General features: G+C 41.5%; 1 protein-coding gene across 14 annotated transcripts in view; it reads left to right on the plus strand.

Annotated features, from left to right (window-relative positions):
* The window catches only part of LOC141761153 (adhesion G protein-coupled receptor L3), a 234,608-nt gene that overhangs the window by 131,681 nt on the left and 86,522 nt on the right, over positions 1-16,405 (plus strand). For all 14 annotated transcript variants that reach the window (XM_074624445.1, XM_074624447.1, XM_074624434.1 and 11 more), the window contains exon 6: positions 5,548-6,348. In XM_074624445.1, the coding sequence (XP_074480546.1) occupies positions 5,548-6,348 (801 nt within the window). The remainder of the gene's footprint in view (positions 1-5,547; positions 6,349-16,405) is intronic.

Genomic DNA, 16,405 nt, shown 5'->3' on the forward strand with positions numbered 1-16,405 from the left:
TTTTTTTCCCTCCAGTAAAATCTGCCAAACCCTTGTGATTCTCGACGAGACATCCAACCGTCCTGCCCATTGCAAAAGCAGAATGATGAGCTATTTTCTTCTGCCACTTTATCCATCAGATTGGTGCAATTACTTGTAAAATTAGAAGTTCAAGTGGCAGTGGAAGCCACGCTTAAGTGCTGAAATGTTAAGAGCTCACGGGGCGTTTCCACCCTTAAACTCCAAACTGGGTGCAGCCCCCAGATCCCATCATGAAACTGGTGCATTTTTTCATATCTGCTTTTAAATAATTTGATGGCCACTCAATACTCATCATCTCTGTTTCAAATAATTACCTCATTTGGTGTTTTAAAGTTGATTTCATTGAAGCAGAGTGTGTCGCAGAGTGGCGTGATTAACATTAATATCATCATCACACAATTCAGTTGAGTATCTCTATTAATTGTATTACTGTTTACCTTCAAATGATCTCTAAATGAGCAGACAAATGCTGTTGTTTTTGCCCTTAGCCATTATGAAAACAAATTATGTATAGCAGAAGGAACACCGAAGGACATGCCAGACCGTGTGCTGTATATAACCTAGTAAATGCTGTGTCCTTAAATATCAGGACGAGGCTTTATCAAGTGTTTTTGAACACAAGTGCAGATATAGGATCATTTATCATGTAGCGCCTACGAATGAGGTACTCAACGGCCTGTTTTGTGTGATGGAAGAGGACGTAACCCTTTCACAGAGGTGAGGGTAGCTCCGATTTTTTGATTTGTATTTGTGTGCATGTTATTAATAGTTTCTCAGACATCAGAGAGAAGGACAAGGAGAAGGGAGAGAAAGGGATGAGATGAGAGGATGAGAGAGAGCTAAGTCCTTTTTCAGTGACTCAATGACAGCCGTGACCAAAATCGCATTAAGGTCACAATGGGGGTGGCGGGGTGGAGTAAAGAAGCTCCCTCAAATGAATCAATTCTCCGTCTCACTCTGGCTTTTTTATCCGCTTGTATCTGTGACGCCGTAAACGTGGATGTCCGAGGCTCGTATCACCGCCACATCTCAGCCTATACTGCATTTGTAGTGAAACATGAGTGGACGTGACATGAACAAATTGGTTTGAGTGATCCGAGGGGTGACCTTGCTGCATCCGGCGGCATTTTCTGGTCAAGCGACAGGGCCACAAACTGTACAGTACAGCCCCCGGGAGTGGCGTATTTCCTTGTCGGGGATTTCATCCAAATCCTTTACTCCCTTCTCACACCATCTCCCCCGGCGATTGCGTCGTATACCACTTCTCACATCCCCGCCGCTAATGCCTTTTTCTATAGATCATTACCCTCCTCTCCCCTCGCCACTGTAAGCGATCGCTCAATCAGAAACGCCGGCCTCCCCGTGGCCCCCGTTGTGTGGCCGTTGCTCATGGGAGGTGAAGAGGCTTTCGATCGGGGACGTTCGGCTATTTACTTTGATTTGATCGATGGGGTCCACGTGTAGTTCCGAGTTATTGGCAAATTTGAGTTGCCAGTAATGGCGATTCAGATGTAGCCCCGAGCTATTGTTGCCCCGGCTCTGTATGGACTTATCGTGTTTCAATGACAGCTGGAGTGTTTGCTGTTGATGAGGTGCCGTGCTGTACCAGTGTGCAATTTTATGATCTGACAAACACAGACGACTTGTTGAAAGCCTCTCCCCCTCCCCATTATTTTTCTCTCTTTTTGCTCTTTTTTTGCCTCGCCTGACACGGCTCCACCTCGCTCGCCGCTTTTCATTGGCTCACCGCCTTGCATTAATATTGTTCTCCTCTAATAACTTTACCATCTTTCAAACTTTACCCCCGCACCGCCCCTACCTACTGACCTCCATACCTCACTCTGTTGCACTCTCCATTTGGAGGAGAGGACTCTTGTAAGCCCTGGTAACAGAGGTTAATCCTCTCTTATTAGAACCAGGATTACTGGAAGGGAAGGGACAGGACCAGCGAAATGCTATGACTGGCATAAAAAGCTTGTCCTCGAGAGGAAGCAATAGTGTGTAGAGAGTGGAGATGTAATAGCCACAGCAGTTTCTCAACAGGATTTCAGTGTACTTGTTGAGCTGTAGAATCAAAACACCTTTTAGATTCCACCTGCAGCGATTAGGGCTGGATATTATTTCAATAATGACGATATCAGCACCAATACCCTTAAAGTGATACCAATCCATTACTTTAATTTGATACTTTCAAATGTTTTGATGGCATCTCGGCACGCTGAACCGCCAACTCCGTGAAACACATCACGCTCGACTTCACCACTATGGGTTGTACCTGCTGCGGTAGTGGGCCAATCACAAGTTGCGTTAAGTTGAAGAACGTGTGCGGTGATTGGCTACGTTTGCTGGATGTGTAAACATGCAACGGTTTGCTAACATGTTAGTCATAAATGACAAATTATCAGTGTGAGACTGCTACAGCTGTGTGTAGTGTGACATCCACACTTTTTTCGTGCAGTTGTACCTTTAACTTATAACCTTGCTTGTAAATGGTCATATGGTTGAACTATTTTATGACTGTAGAAAAAAGCAATTTACTGTCCATCTGTTACACATTCCCATCACGCAGCCATCACTGCAAAAAAAACAACAACATCTTGTACAATTTAAGACCTGATTAATCTGTCTTTTTTCCTACAAGCTCATGTGTGACGCAGTATTTTTTTCTCTCTTCTTCCTAAAAAGCTTATGATCGAATGTTCTGTGTGTCTATTCCACTAACCCAATCTTTCTTGTACTGTTGTGTGACTCTTACAAAATAAAGATCACATCATTAACCTGTTCTTTCTTTTTTCTTTCTCTCTCTCTTCCCGTCATGCCTAAAAATAGAAGTGGAACAAAAAGGTAACTAAATGCCAACAACTTTTCTTTTTTCACCTGCATTTTCATTTGGGCATAGGCTTGCATTTTTTACATTTCTTTTGGTGACGGGGTGCTAAAGCAGGTCTCTGACATTCCGTAGGTTGTGTGCTCATTGTGTGGTTCATTGGCGAAGTTGAACATGTCATTCATGGGGAAACAGAAATATACCTAACTAGCTAAAACATTTCTTTCATTCAGTCCAGTGCATGCTGCAGCATCCAAAACAGTGAATATTGCACTTGCCCTTCATTCCTTGTTCATGGACAGCATCATCAGATTGACAGCTCTTTTGACGTTGCCACATATATGATTATGCTTTAGTATATTACAGCCCTGCTCTCCAGTGAAATCCCATAACCCTGGGGTTTTTTATACCCAGTAATAACTGAAGATTATTCCAGCTCTGCTTTATCAGCTGCATAATATTAAAGGAGAGGTGATCAATAGTTTGTCCAATAAGCTGTCAGCATTTTTGATTATAGCTCTAACATGATGATGGCTATAACCTTCAGGGACTCACTAGTCAATACCGGAGACAGATCATAGCAGTCATATTCTGACTTTATCAGCACTGCATGATGCTGCAGAAACATATGCTAAATCTTTACTTGCGCCCCAGGAGCATCGTGTTTGTAGTGTTACCTTCCTACACGAGCTGGGAAAATGCATGTCCTTTGTCAGACGCTAACTACAAAAAGCTGGATTTAAGTCAAAGATGGAAATGGAATCATTAAGCAAGAGTCAAGAGTTCTGCTTTAATAGCTATGCAATGAATTTGAAGTTTCATGAATTAATGACATATCACCGAAATCTGTGGCAAAGAGAATGAGCAATGAAGCTGAAAGAGGGGGTTCAAAACATTTTTATAGAGACGTCTGCGCTGCTGAGGTAACAGTTTTTTTTGTGAAATTCCCCATGAAAGCCATGATTGCTTTTGTATCACTTCTCTAATATATTTCATTCGCTCCTCCATGTTTGTGCTTACATCCTTAAAAAGCATATTTTACAGAGCCCAGCAGTGCGCTGTCAGTACAAAAGCTTAGCTACTCTGACCTTGTACCCCGGCACATCTCGTCTTTTTCCACCGTAGAAACAGCCCTCTTAGCATTTTAGTGGAGCAACCCGCTGAGATGTGTGCCAAGGCGCTATGTCAACGGGACGCATCTCGCCACATTTTTCACCTGCAGGTAGACAACATGTTTAATCTTGAGAGATTACAAGGGAAAGAAGCCTCTGTTTTTTTGCTGTCTCTTTCTCCTCCCTTCCTCCTCGGAGCGTGCAGCTTTTACCTCTCGACGGATCTGCGGCGAGAACCTGTCAGCACCGTGTCAGGCTCCTGGCCCATTACAGTGAAAGGAGCCTTGACACACACTTTGTTTTTATATGTGATGTACTGTGGGCCCAAAACCTGTGGACAAAGGGAAAACTGTGCTGTCTAAATTCTTTATTGTTTCTTTCTATCAGACTTACACTTTGGCCAGCATTTCTTTTTCTTCTTCAAAAACGATCTGCTATTTTAATGAATAACTGTTATCTATTTTTTTTGGTGAATATAGTAATGACATATGTATTTTTTTTTTTGTTCTTCTGTTGTAGCTTCAAGATTAGAATTTTAATCTTAATACTCAGAATTTATATTCACTGTAATTCTGAATTCAGATGCCGTCTTCTTAGAAAGACAGAAAATGATGATTGCCTCAGTCCGAGATAATCCATAATGAACTGAAATGAGCTTTCGCACACTGTGTCCCACTATTGACCTGCTCCAGCTGTATTGCCTCGGCCTGGCTTTATCAGATTTGAGTACAAACCGGTTCACATATAATTAGTTTACTGCGTGGTGTTGTAAATCATGCGGTCGACTAAAAATGTCATGTGGGTGAAAATAACGGACAGGCAATCATTATATAGATGATGTAATTACTGTATTTGTGTCTTTTGTTTGCTTTCTCCTAAAGGGGCTGCCTCAGCCAATAATTACAGCGTAGCTATTTATCAAAATCTTTTAACTTTGGGTTTGTCTGTTTAATAGTATTTATTAAGAGCTGCCACCAGAGTGTTTTAATGAAAGGAAAGAATGCGACTTTTTTTCTGGTGCAATTATATATAATTTAGTGGATATAAATCGAGAAGCCACTTTGTAAAGGGAAACAAACAAAAATGGTAACATGTGGGTGAGTCAGTCTGTGGTAAGTTTTAACAACATCTTCTGACTTGTTTCTGCTCTCGCTCTGTCTCTTACTCTATTCACCCCTCCCTACATGTCTGTGCTTTCAGTGATATTGTAAACTAATTGCCTTCGGGCTCAGAGACTAACTGAATTTGAAGTATCTTATACAAAAATTACAAACTGCAATAAGTAATTGAAATCAAAAGAGCACTTATTGAATTTGAGACACAGTTTGAAATAATGAAAGCGGTGGTTGGGTTTGTGTATTTCCTGTTTTAATGTCATTCATAGTCTGTAATCTTTTCTGCATTTAATCTGATCATCCCAACACTGATGAAGAGGGTGTGACTCAATGTCTTCACGGTGGAGAAGATTGAGCTGCAGATTTCAACTCGAGTGTGTAGTTGCATCCAGTTGCTGTTTGACCTCATCGAGGAATATAATACCTGCCAATGTAACTCCGTACTTGTCTTTCCCCTATTTTGGCTCCTCAGTATTCCTGTGCCCAGGGCTTCTACGCAGGGTGTACCAGAGCGAGCACCTCTTCGAATCGGACCACCAGTCAGGAGCCTGGTGCAAAGACCCTCTCCAAGCCTCCGATAAGATTTACTACATGCCTTGGACACCCTACCGCACCGACACACTGACTGAATATTCCTCCAAAGAAGACTTCATCGCCGGAAGGCCAACGACGACCTACAAACTCCCGCATCGCGTTGACGGAACGGGCTTCGTGGTCTATGACGGGGCGCTCTTCTTCAACAAGGAGCGCACGCGCAACATTGTCAAGTTTGACCTGCGGACTCGTATCAAGAGCGGCGAGGCCATCATCGCTAACGCCAACTACCATGACACATCTCCGTACCGCTGGGGAGGGAAGTCGGACATTGACTTGGCCGTTGACGAGAACGGCCTTTGGGTGATTTATGCCACCGAGCAGAACAACGGGCGGATTGTCATCAGCCAGCTCAACCCTTACACGTTACGTGTCGAGGGGACCTGGGACACAGCTTATGACAAGCGCTCGGCATCCAACGCCTTCATGATCTGTGGAATCCTCTATGTAGTGAAGTCAGTGTACGAGGACGATGACAATGAGGCAACAGGAAACAAGATCGACTACATCTACAACACAGAGCTGAGTAAAGACGGCTTTCTGGACATCCCTTTCCCCAACTCCTACCAGTACATCGCTGCAGTGGATTACAATCCCAGGGACAACCTGCTGTACGTCTGGAACAATTACCATGTCGTCAAGTACTCGCTGGACTTTGGAGCGTTGGACAACAGACTTGGTAAGACCAACTCATTTCTTCATTCCGTTCTCATACATGTTACTTGTTTTAATGTCATTTTCAGTACTCGTGTCAGTGCAATTCAGTGTTTCAGAGCCAAGGGCAATGGCATCACATGTCAAACTTCGAGGTGTAAGACAATCTGGATGACATTTATCTAATTTCGGAACAGAGCTGACATTCAAATTACTATCATTTCTGCAGCAGGATAATGACGTTCAGCCATCCCAAAATTTGATTCAGAGGAAAATATTCTAAAAATGAAATACTGGCTATGTTGTCATGAAATTTTGAATGCATTTGAATGAATTAATTCTTAATAAATTTGGTGACACATTGACCTTTCCTCAACATCAACCATTTATCCACTTGGCCACAACAAATACTACCAAAATGTAATTGTTGTTATGAACGGTCAAACTAGGCAGCTGATCAAATATGAATCAGTATTCTGTTACTGTAATGCCTATTTCTCACCTAAAATGTTTCCAGAAACATCTTGTAGTGTACTGTTTAGCTGTAAAATGAGAAAGGTTGTGACCCAGTAGCCATGTCTTCCCCAGGTAATGAACCTAAACACTACATAAGCTTTTAGCTGGCACCACCAACTGGCCAAAATTCCTTGTAAATCCCATTATACCCATAAGATTATGAAGATAATCTATAAAAGTTTGCCTGACACATTCATGCTCCCAAAAGAATAAATACCTTTGCATACAATGACCCATTTCATCTACTCAAACCCCTAGAACAGACTACATGTTTAGCCTTGTTAATTGAAAGGCTCTAAGAATAGCAAAACGTTGTTTGTTGCGCCCCACACTTTTGTATAGTGTGTAATGCAAAGAACAGCTCGGCGTGGCAAGCATTTACACTTAAACTTTTTTGTTCTTTTCATATTGTGGTCAAGTAGAAAGACATATAAATAATATGTAGCACCTCCAGACAGTGTGGGCTGGTGATAATTGCCTGTATGGAGCGCTGCTCAACGTGTTACCTCTGTATTTTTAGTTAAAAATGAAAGTGAAATAAAATGATACCCCCAAATAGATGCTGTAGATACATAAAAATGATTAGCATAAAACCACAATTATCATTGATATGATGAGCTTTATCAATTCTCATTTATAGTATGAGAAAATATGTGTCAGTCACAAAAATTAACGCCAACTAAATTACCTTGAAGTCCATGTTTAACACTGTAAGTATTTCACATTTTGTGTTCCAGCCACAAGCCAAATCTTTTACTCACTCTGGCTGTATAGCCTTTGCAAAGGAACAAGCGACTGCTCACATTAGACTTCCAAAAACTCTTTTGAAAAGTCTAATTTCTCCACTCCATTGTTCTTTTTATAAATTGGCGCTTGTTGGGAAGCATGAAACGGAAAAAAAGAACCTGTTTTGACACACCATGGTAATTCTTTGCGCTATCTCATCAACAGCTCTAGTCAAAAATGTCACAAGTTATTTGACTGTGAAGTCCCTACCTCTGCTTTCTCCTCTGGAGCTTTCTCTACCTGCCGCTTGCCAGTTTAATTTATTTTCCTTTCGCTGGCTGCTACTCTACCCCAAATCTTTTTTTATATACTGAGTCCTGCTTCAACACACCCCGTAATATATTCATTCATTCAGTGACCATGCTTACAGTGTTTGGTGTTGATGATACACAGCTAGCCGTGATATAATTTGTTGTAGTTAAGGAGAGTGAAATGGTGTTGTTATGTGCTTACTGTATTAAATGATTATCCATCACTTTTTAACAGTGATACACAATGATCACACGCACTGGCATGTGCGCACACACACACACACACACACACACACACACACACACACACACACACACAAACATGCTCTTTCACATGCAAATGCAAATTCTCAGTGCTAGACTTCCCATTGAGATGTTGAGTGTTTGGCTGCTGTTGTGCAGAATAGGCTGGCCACCAAAGAGGCTGCTGCATGAATATAGATAGTAAAATGTTGCATTAAGTGGATGAATGGAGTCAAAGAACAAACATAAATGTCAGATAAACAGACTGATAAGAAATGAAAGAGTGATTGAATGGGCCGTAAACCATTTCATTTGATCAACTCCCGGACCGAATACAGAAGCGGAGGACGCTGACTGATTCTGTTTAAAGCAAGTGCTTGTTTTTTTTATAGCTGTGCTCATTTTCCACACAATTGTCTCACGAGGAGCCTAATTGTGAGATTGTAGGATAGTTACCACAAAATTGGTTAAATCAGCGTCAGTGTAGACCACTTCACCACACACAAATGAGTCTGTAGTTGCTGCTGAATCACAGTGTTTGAACCATTTACATGCTACTCCAGTGAGATTGTGCATAGATCAGAAAGCTAAATGTGATTGAGGAAAACTGGAAATAACTTACAGCAACAAAGGCTGCTATGAAAGAGCCACAAATCAAAATGCTTTTACTAGTTTGGCCCAGTGGGCTACCTCCGGTTCTGTAAAGTGAAGCCTAGTGCCTTAATCTTGCATTCTTTCTAACAGCCAGCAGGGGGCGACTCCTCTGGATGCAAAAAGAAGTCTGATTGTATAGAAGTCTATGAGAAAATGATCCTACTTCTCACTTGATTTATTACCTCAGTAAACATTGTAAACATGAGGTTATGGTCTCAATTGCTAGTTTCAAGTCTTCTTCAATACAGCATGATGTTCATTTAGTAAATTATGGTCCCATTTAGAGTCAAATAGACCATAACGCAGGTTATGCTTTAGGGCGTGGCTACCTTGTGATTGACAGGTCCCTACCACGGCGTTGTCATGTCAGGTCTGGGTGTTGTCCGTGTTTTCGTCTTCAAACTTTAACCCTTTCACAGTGTGTTTACAGTTCATGAAAGTTAATTATAACCTTTTTGGTCGCCTAAAAATGTCTTATTTAGTGTTCGGTTGTACTTAGCTCCACCCTCTCGCGTCACTTCTGATAGCAAAAAAACAAGATGGTGATGACCAAAATGCAGAAGTCGAGGCTTCAAAACCATAGTCCACAAACCAATGGTTGACGTCACAGTGACTACGTCCACTTCATATATACTCTCTATGGTTTGACCTTAAGGAAAGTTATCAAATTTTAAAAAAGAAAAATGAATGGTTAGAGCCAGTACCATGCCACGTTGAGTCTGTGTAGTGCTTTACTTTTGCTGCAAATACGAGCTTTTGAAAGTTGATCCAGTGTCAGTGATCACCGTGCCTTTTAACACTCCCAGAAAGGTGTCATTGTGTGATCGCTCTAACACAAGCTCATTTCCACCTCCACGAGCATGCACGACCTGCCATACCAGTGGAGCATAGGATATGGGCAACAGAGCAGGAGAGAAATGGCCAGGCCACAGCTTGAGCCCGCTACCGTATGCCCAACAACATGGGCCAGGGCACAGCACCTGCTACAGGGCAGAAGGAAGGGACAGGGTCAGGATATCTGGAATTGCACAAAAAGTGGCATCTGGACTTCCGAATATACCATAGTGTCTAATTGGTAATGATTTTAATGCTTTTTGATCTTTGATCTTTCAATCTCCCTAGGTTTTTTTGGTATAAAATAGATGGGAGTTGTCTCTTTACCTTTAAAAAAAATCCAATATGAAAAACATTTTATGATATTCATGAAAAGAAACCTATTTTCCTGTATTTAGAATACTCCCCAAAATAATCCTGTGCTAATCTCTGCAGTTGCTGAAGCCTCTTCAACAGACAGAGCAATATTTTTTGCCCAAACAGGCTGTTTTCAAGGACAAATGATCTATGCCCAAGAGCGCTTCCATGACAACTCCATTGATAATTAAATTCACTGAATTGGTGATAAAAAAACAAACTGTGCTGCACAGACTGCTATTAGCAGGCAGATATAAAAGCTCTCTTACCATTAATCCACTTTACATGATCACATTCAATGCGGAATATGCAAGGACAACTGGGAAATTGCTCTATGATCTTTTTTAAAAACATAAAAGAAAGACACAGCACATGCAATACCTGAATAGCCAGTTGACGAAAAATACATTGTCCTATCACTAAATGGAGATTTTACTTATTTGCGAAGGTCACGATGGCCTCTCTCGAGGTTACAATCTTTTTTCAGTTGTGGAAATCCATTGTCTCCCGACGACCCAGTTCTGAGCCACCATTTTGTTTGTTCTGTCCTCCTCCATCACTGTGTGGTTCTGCTCAATCATCCCCGCCGCTGAGGGCAAATTGTAGTGGATTGTTAGCGAGACGCAGAGGCTTGCAAACACCTCCGATTGGAAAAGCTGCTTGAAGTCAGTGTCAAGATAGCAAGCAGCATAATTGCTACTGACCAGGCAATCACCCTTGAAAACAATGCTACTGTTCCGTCAAAACCAGTACATCACATCATCTGAACTACTTCTTACCGAGAGCATGTCACTAGCGCTCAACAAAACCATCCATCCGTTCTCTTAACCGCTTATCTCTGCTCAGTGTCACGCGTCAAAACTCGTCTGTAACCACTCAGACTCCAAAGCATATCTTTATTATGATGCTACCTTATATGCTCTGTTTTCTAGTCTTTGTTTTTGTCCTATCAGATTGAGATTGTTGTATTTCTCAGTGCTGATCGCCAGTTTACTCCAAAATGATAGTAGGAGTGGGAATCACCAGAGGCCCCATGATATTACCTTTTTTCAACTGCAAATTATGCAGTTTGTCAACATCTGTTTTATCTATTAAGATACAGTTTTCACTCTGTTTTCATTCGTTCACATACAGTATCTTGAGGTGAGAGGTTAAGTGACAGTTTTTCCTTGCTAAAATTAAGCATAACTTTGGCGCGTTATTTAGCGTTCTTCCCGACCTTCCTTCCTTAGGTTTTCTAGTTTCATATGATACCAGTATCTTCACTCTAGCTTTTAAGACTGAGCCCACTACAACCTCTGAAAGACGTCGTCGGATTAAGGCTTACTAAGAGGTCAATAGTTTATAAAGATCGATACTTGACGTCCGTGTATCGATACAATATCGCCACGGAAAACATTGCGATACTACGCTGTATCGCTTTTTTTCCCCCACCACTAAATGATAGTATTATTACCTCAATTGAAACCAGATGAGATTATTTTGCTCTCAGTGAATTAGACTAGCTACATGCAGTATTTCTTTCCTTTATCTTTTCTGAAGACATCAGTCCTCGCCTCACCTTTACCAGAATAACCTCTGAGCTGCCACAGGGAGCACGAGGCACTGGCTGCACTGACTCCGCAGGACGGCAAAGACGAGGGCAGCAACATGAGAAAATTACCCTCACTCTCACACACCTGCTGCTGCAGCACTTAAAAAATCAATGTTACTTATAGTACATCATATATGTGTTAACTTGGATGCAGTTTTTTTTTAGCTCTAATTCCAAATTATTGTACGCTATTGATAATTCCAAATTTCTATCATTCAAATTCACATATTCAGATCCTAGTGTGTTGAGGAGCGTTGACAGAACACAGCGATCATTGTCTATTAGTCTGTTGATACTTTAGTATCTATGAGATGTTCCCTTCAGCTCACATTCCAATGAGACAACGTCGGAGTGATTCTTCAGTTGGTGTCATAGATACATTCGCCCGTCTGGCAGTCCTGTAATTTTGCCACATGTTGCCATCTGGCCAGGGCGCGGTGCCAGCGCCGCTAGCCTGGAGGGAGCCCGCAGACGTGGTGCCCCGACCTTCATGGCGAAACAGCCGATGTTTTGGACGCTCAGACCCGTCTTGGCTCTGTTTGGAAGTGCCTGACACATGCTAAATTGATTAAGACTGTCTAAGCGGTAAATGCAGGCTGGCAGAGTCGGGTGGAGATAATCTGAGTGTGACTCAGTGTGCTGTTGTCCTTTGGGTTACGTTGCTTATGCACTAGCCTTCCAGTACCTGTCATGCTGCTTCTTGATTGAAACATTTTGACATGTTGCTATATAGATTCAAGCGACACCCTGCAGTTGTCATGTGTCATCAAAGAACCTTTTTCTTTCTTGATTACAAAGCTTTAAGAAATATCTTGCTTAGCAGTTTAAACTAAATGCTACTATTCCACAAAGCTGTCTTTTTGCATGCTGCATGAAGCCCTTTTTGATGTCGAGGCTTTGAAATGTAGGCTACATGCTTATTTGCAGGCTACGCATTTATCCCATGCCTGGTGCACCTCCTGCAGAGGGCAATTTTTCTTCGAGGGAAAGTGCAAGGTTTAGGATTATAGTACAGAATGATTTTTCTAACACATGTACACGTGTGTGCGCACGCACACAAACACATGCACAAATGCACGATCTACTTGCAAACCCTTTTAATGCTGCAACACAATGGGGCTCTGTTAATAACGCAGCTTTAGATTTTTTTTTTTTGCATGGAAAAACAGGAAGCACTTTGTTGGTGCTTCAGAGCCTCTTTGGATGTCTCAAAAACATATTCCCTCATGTAAGAATGAATTCTAATGTATAATCTTTGTTACCATATTATCTCAGTATACTTCTCTTTTATTTCTGATATGGATTTTGAATGAAACCTTTTAGATGTGAGCAGGCGGGCTCATGCTTCAAGTGTTTCAGGATGTAGCAGGTCTGTTCCTTACTGTGTGATACGCCATTATATATATCACATGATTTTTTTTCTGGTGTCCCTCCCCCCTGACTGGCCATCCATCATGGGCCGTGGCAGCTCTACCTTGATCCAGAAATCATACACAGATCACCTGTGTAGTGAGAGGGGTGGCAGGCAATCCCTCAATTAAGGCCAACACTCTATCCATCTCTCCTGACATGTACAGAAATGGGAAAACATACTTATAGTTAAAAAAAATCAAAGGCTTATGTCTAGTGTGTAAATTGTAGGTGAATATGGATTATTAGGCACCGCTGCATTTGTACTTCTGTACATGTGTAAATGTATTTTTTCATCTCTTTCTGTCGGCCAGGTCTCTTTTTTTTCAGCCAGGATCTGAAATTAGCACCCATCCGCCAAATGCGGGTAAATTGTTGGCAGTGGCAGGTAAAATCATCAGGCTATCCGCCACATTGGCAGGCAGGGAAAACGCTATGGATGGCAATAGAGAACCGGTTCCTAGTTGTCCGATTCCTTGGCATCTCATGCCTCCGTGACTACTGATTCCTCTGCATTGATGCTTTCCGACAGTTACGCATACACAATGACGCAACGGCATACACACACCAGACCGGAGCCGTGGTGGAGAGAAACAAAAGTGCTCAAAAGCATGGCGTTACTACTACTTTTTTCCCTGATAACGTGACACTGTGACCAATATATTTGTGTTGAAATCTTTAGGAGGAGAGTTAGTAACGTCACCTGTTGGAAGCCGGTGAGCAGCACAGTCCTGCTTGGCTAAATAACAGAGCTACTAACGTTGACGGAGGTGACATTGTGATGCGTTCAAGCTCTGTTCAGTAATAATGACTCTTGGGAGAAGGCAAATTCTAACTTTGTCACGATGTGTTCAAATGTAATCTCGTAAAATAAAATCTTTGGCGAGAAACTTGAATAAATACAGTTGTTTGCTGGAGATAATAGAGAGGGAATTATGACCTGTTTAACTTCCTAATGCTAGCTCTAAGCAGCGTATAATAGATAATTAAAACTACTGATGCCAAGACATTTTTTTAATCAAAGCAAATATTTAACTAAAAATGCAATCATTTATTTCCTAATCATTTTAATTGTGTTTTGTATGCAAATAACCACTACAGATGACAATAACAAAGTGCAATACTGTGTACAGTACCCTCCCGACCCTGGAAAATAGGGTTCACCCAGAAGCTACGGTGTAATTCAAACACTGTAATTTACCATGGATATAATGTTTTTTATGTAAAATATATAACAAACATTGATAGACATCAGATCTTAAATGTTATTCCTTCATTTAGTGCAGAGATTTCAAAAGTGGCAGATCAAATTTCTGAGTGGCAGACAAAAAATACTTAGTGAAAAAAGTGAATTTCAGGCCCTGACCTCAGTTATCCTCTAAGCAGGTAGTCGGCAGCGATTTCAAAAGTTTCACCCAATGAATATCAAACTCAGAAGAATAAAATGTGTAGCTAGAGTTGTACTGTATAGTGTGTGGGATCTTTCTCCACTCTACTCCGGATGTGTGTGTGTGTGTGTACGACGGCAACCTGTTTCTCATGATAGCCAAAAATTTGCCACATTAGATTTAACAGGCTTTGGGGACACACAAGCTCAAAGTGATCTATTTTGGCCAATCAGCCAAGTAAATCTGATTGGAGGCCTCCGTAGCATCTTTAACTCTCTTTATCACCAGTGACGCAGCTTTGCCCTTTCCATTTGGCCCACGCTACTGTCGGTTGACAGTCTTTTGAAAAGCCTTACTTGAGGGTTTTTTTGGCAAATGGGTGAGACCTTGGAGCACTGTGCCTTTCCTCTTAGTGAGTCTGAAATCCCCTCTGCTCATGTGCTCACACTACTCTCTCCTCCTTTTTAGCTTTCCCCGGTACGGTTGACGATGTTTGGCCTTGTCAGTAGCCTAAGAGACTCAAGTTTTGGCTCCAAGAATAAAAGTGGAATCCAACATTCTTCCGTTTAGCTTAGAAAATATGTTGCTAATAAATATGGATCTCTGTGGAGATTTGAATACAAACCATTACAGTGCTGTATGTACTGTATTAATATGACAGAATTGCATAATGCATTTTTGATTTAAGGTTTTGAGACTATTTGAGAATATATAGAATAAATAAATAAAAATCTAATTATCTAATTTCCCAGATGAGCTAATATGTCTGCATATTAGGCATATATTTACTGCACATCTGTGTAGTGAATTCACCCTGCAGAATCCCACTGTAGTGCATATTGCGAGCAGACTCGCCTCACGTCTCCTCTGTCATTTAACTCAAACACTGTGAGTGTCTCTCCGGGCCTGCGTCCATGTGTGCATACATATCAGCCCAGGGCATACGCTTCTCCCAGCGCCGTGTGACCTCCATAGATGCCCTCTCGAGTCCCGGGAAGAGAGCTTCGGAATGAGAAATTAATTGCCAAACAATGCATGGCTCCCATCCATTACGGTTCTCATCATGTCAGATGATATCGAAGCATTACCGGATGTCTGGCTGCATAATTTACCGCACCCCCCACATCCCAGTTGCACTCTCTGATGGATTTGTGGGGCCTGCCACAAAAGGCTCCATTAAACGACAGGACTTTTATCATTTCATTTGCCGACCATTCTCCTCAGCGCACGAGGACACGTGTAGCGTTTCGGTGGGATCGTATAACATAAACATCAGGGAATTGATAAGCTTTGGAGCTTAGAGAATTACGCCATTATGAGGCGGGTACTGATTTTGTGAGATGGCTTAAAATAGATGATGTTGTCTTTGTGTATGGATGTAAATATTTCACATCAAAGATACAATTTTCTACAAATTAACGCTCAATTAGCTGATGGCTGGGAATTAACAAACCACTTCAGTTAAAGCCTCAATTATTTTTTTTCCTCCAGTTCTCTGCTTTTATCCTGTAAATTTAGGGTCATATCGGGACACATCTTATAATGTTTGTCTCATATTTGTTGCTAACTGTATTGGTCAACTATAATTATAAGATAACCAACTTTTTTTGTATAGATACCTGTACCTAAAAAGACATCAGAACTAACTTTAAGGGAAGTCGACTGAGTTACAAAGTGGAAGCAGCACCCTTGCATCAACCTGCCACATGAAACAAGTATATGGTTGTACTTTATTTCTGAGTGCTGCGCTAATAGCCACAATCATGGATTTGGGCTTCAAGTGCGCTTCACTCTAAAAATACATGTCCCAGCACCCAGAAATCCCATTTTGCGGGCTTTAAAACAGGCTCGTAGAAAAGTTAATGGGTGACATCACACTAAGACTGTCCGGTATTTTCTCCAGCCTGTGAAAGTGCCTACTGAAGATGTAACCATGCATAAAGGTTCAAATACTGAAATTAAGAGGTAATTGGGTTCAGCTCGAGGTTTGGGAAGAGTCACTTCACCGTCTGATGCTAGTTTCATTTTTACCCCCCGAAAGCCCTTTGC

Source organism: Sebastes fasciatus, chromosome 22 (assembly GCF_043250625.1).
Source record: "Sebastes fasciatus isolate fSebFas1 chromosome 22, fSebFas1.pri, whole genome shotgun sequence".
In the NCBI taxonomy this organism is placed as follows: domain Eukaryota; kingdom Metazoa; phylum Chordata; class Actinopteri; order Perciformes; family Sebastidae; genus Sebastes; species Sebastes fasciatus.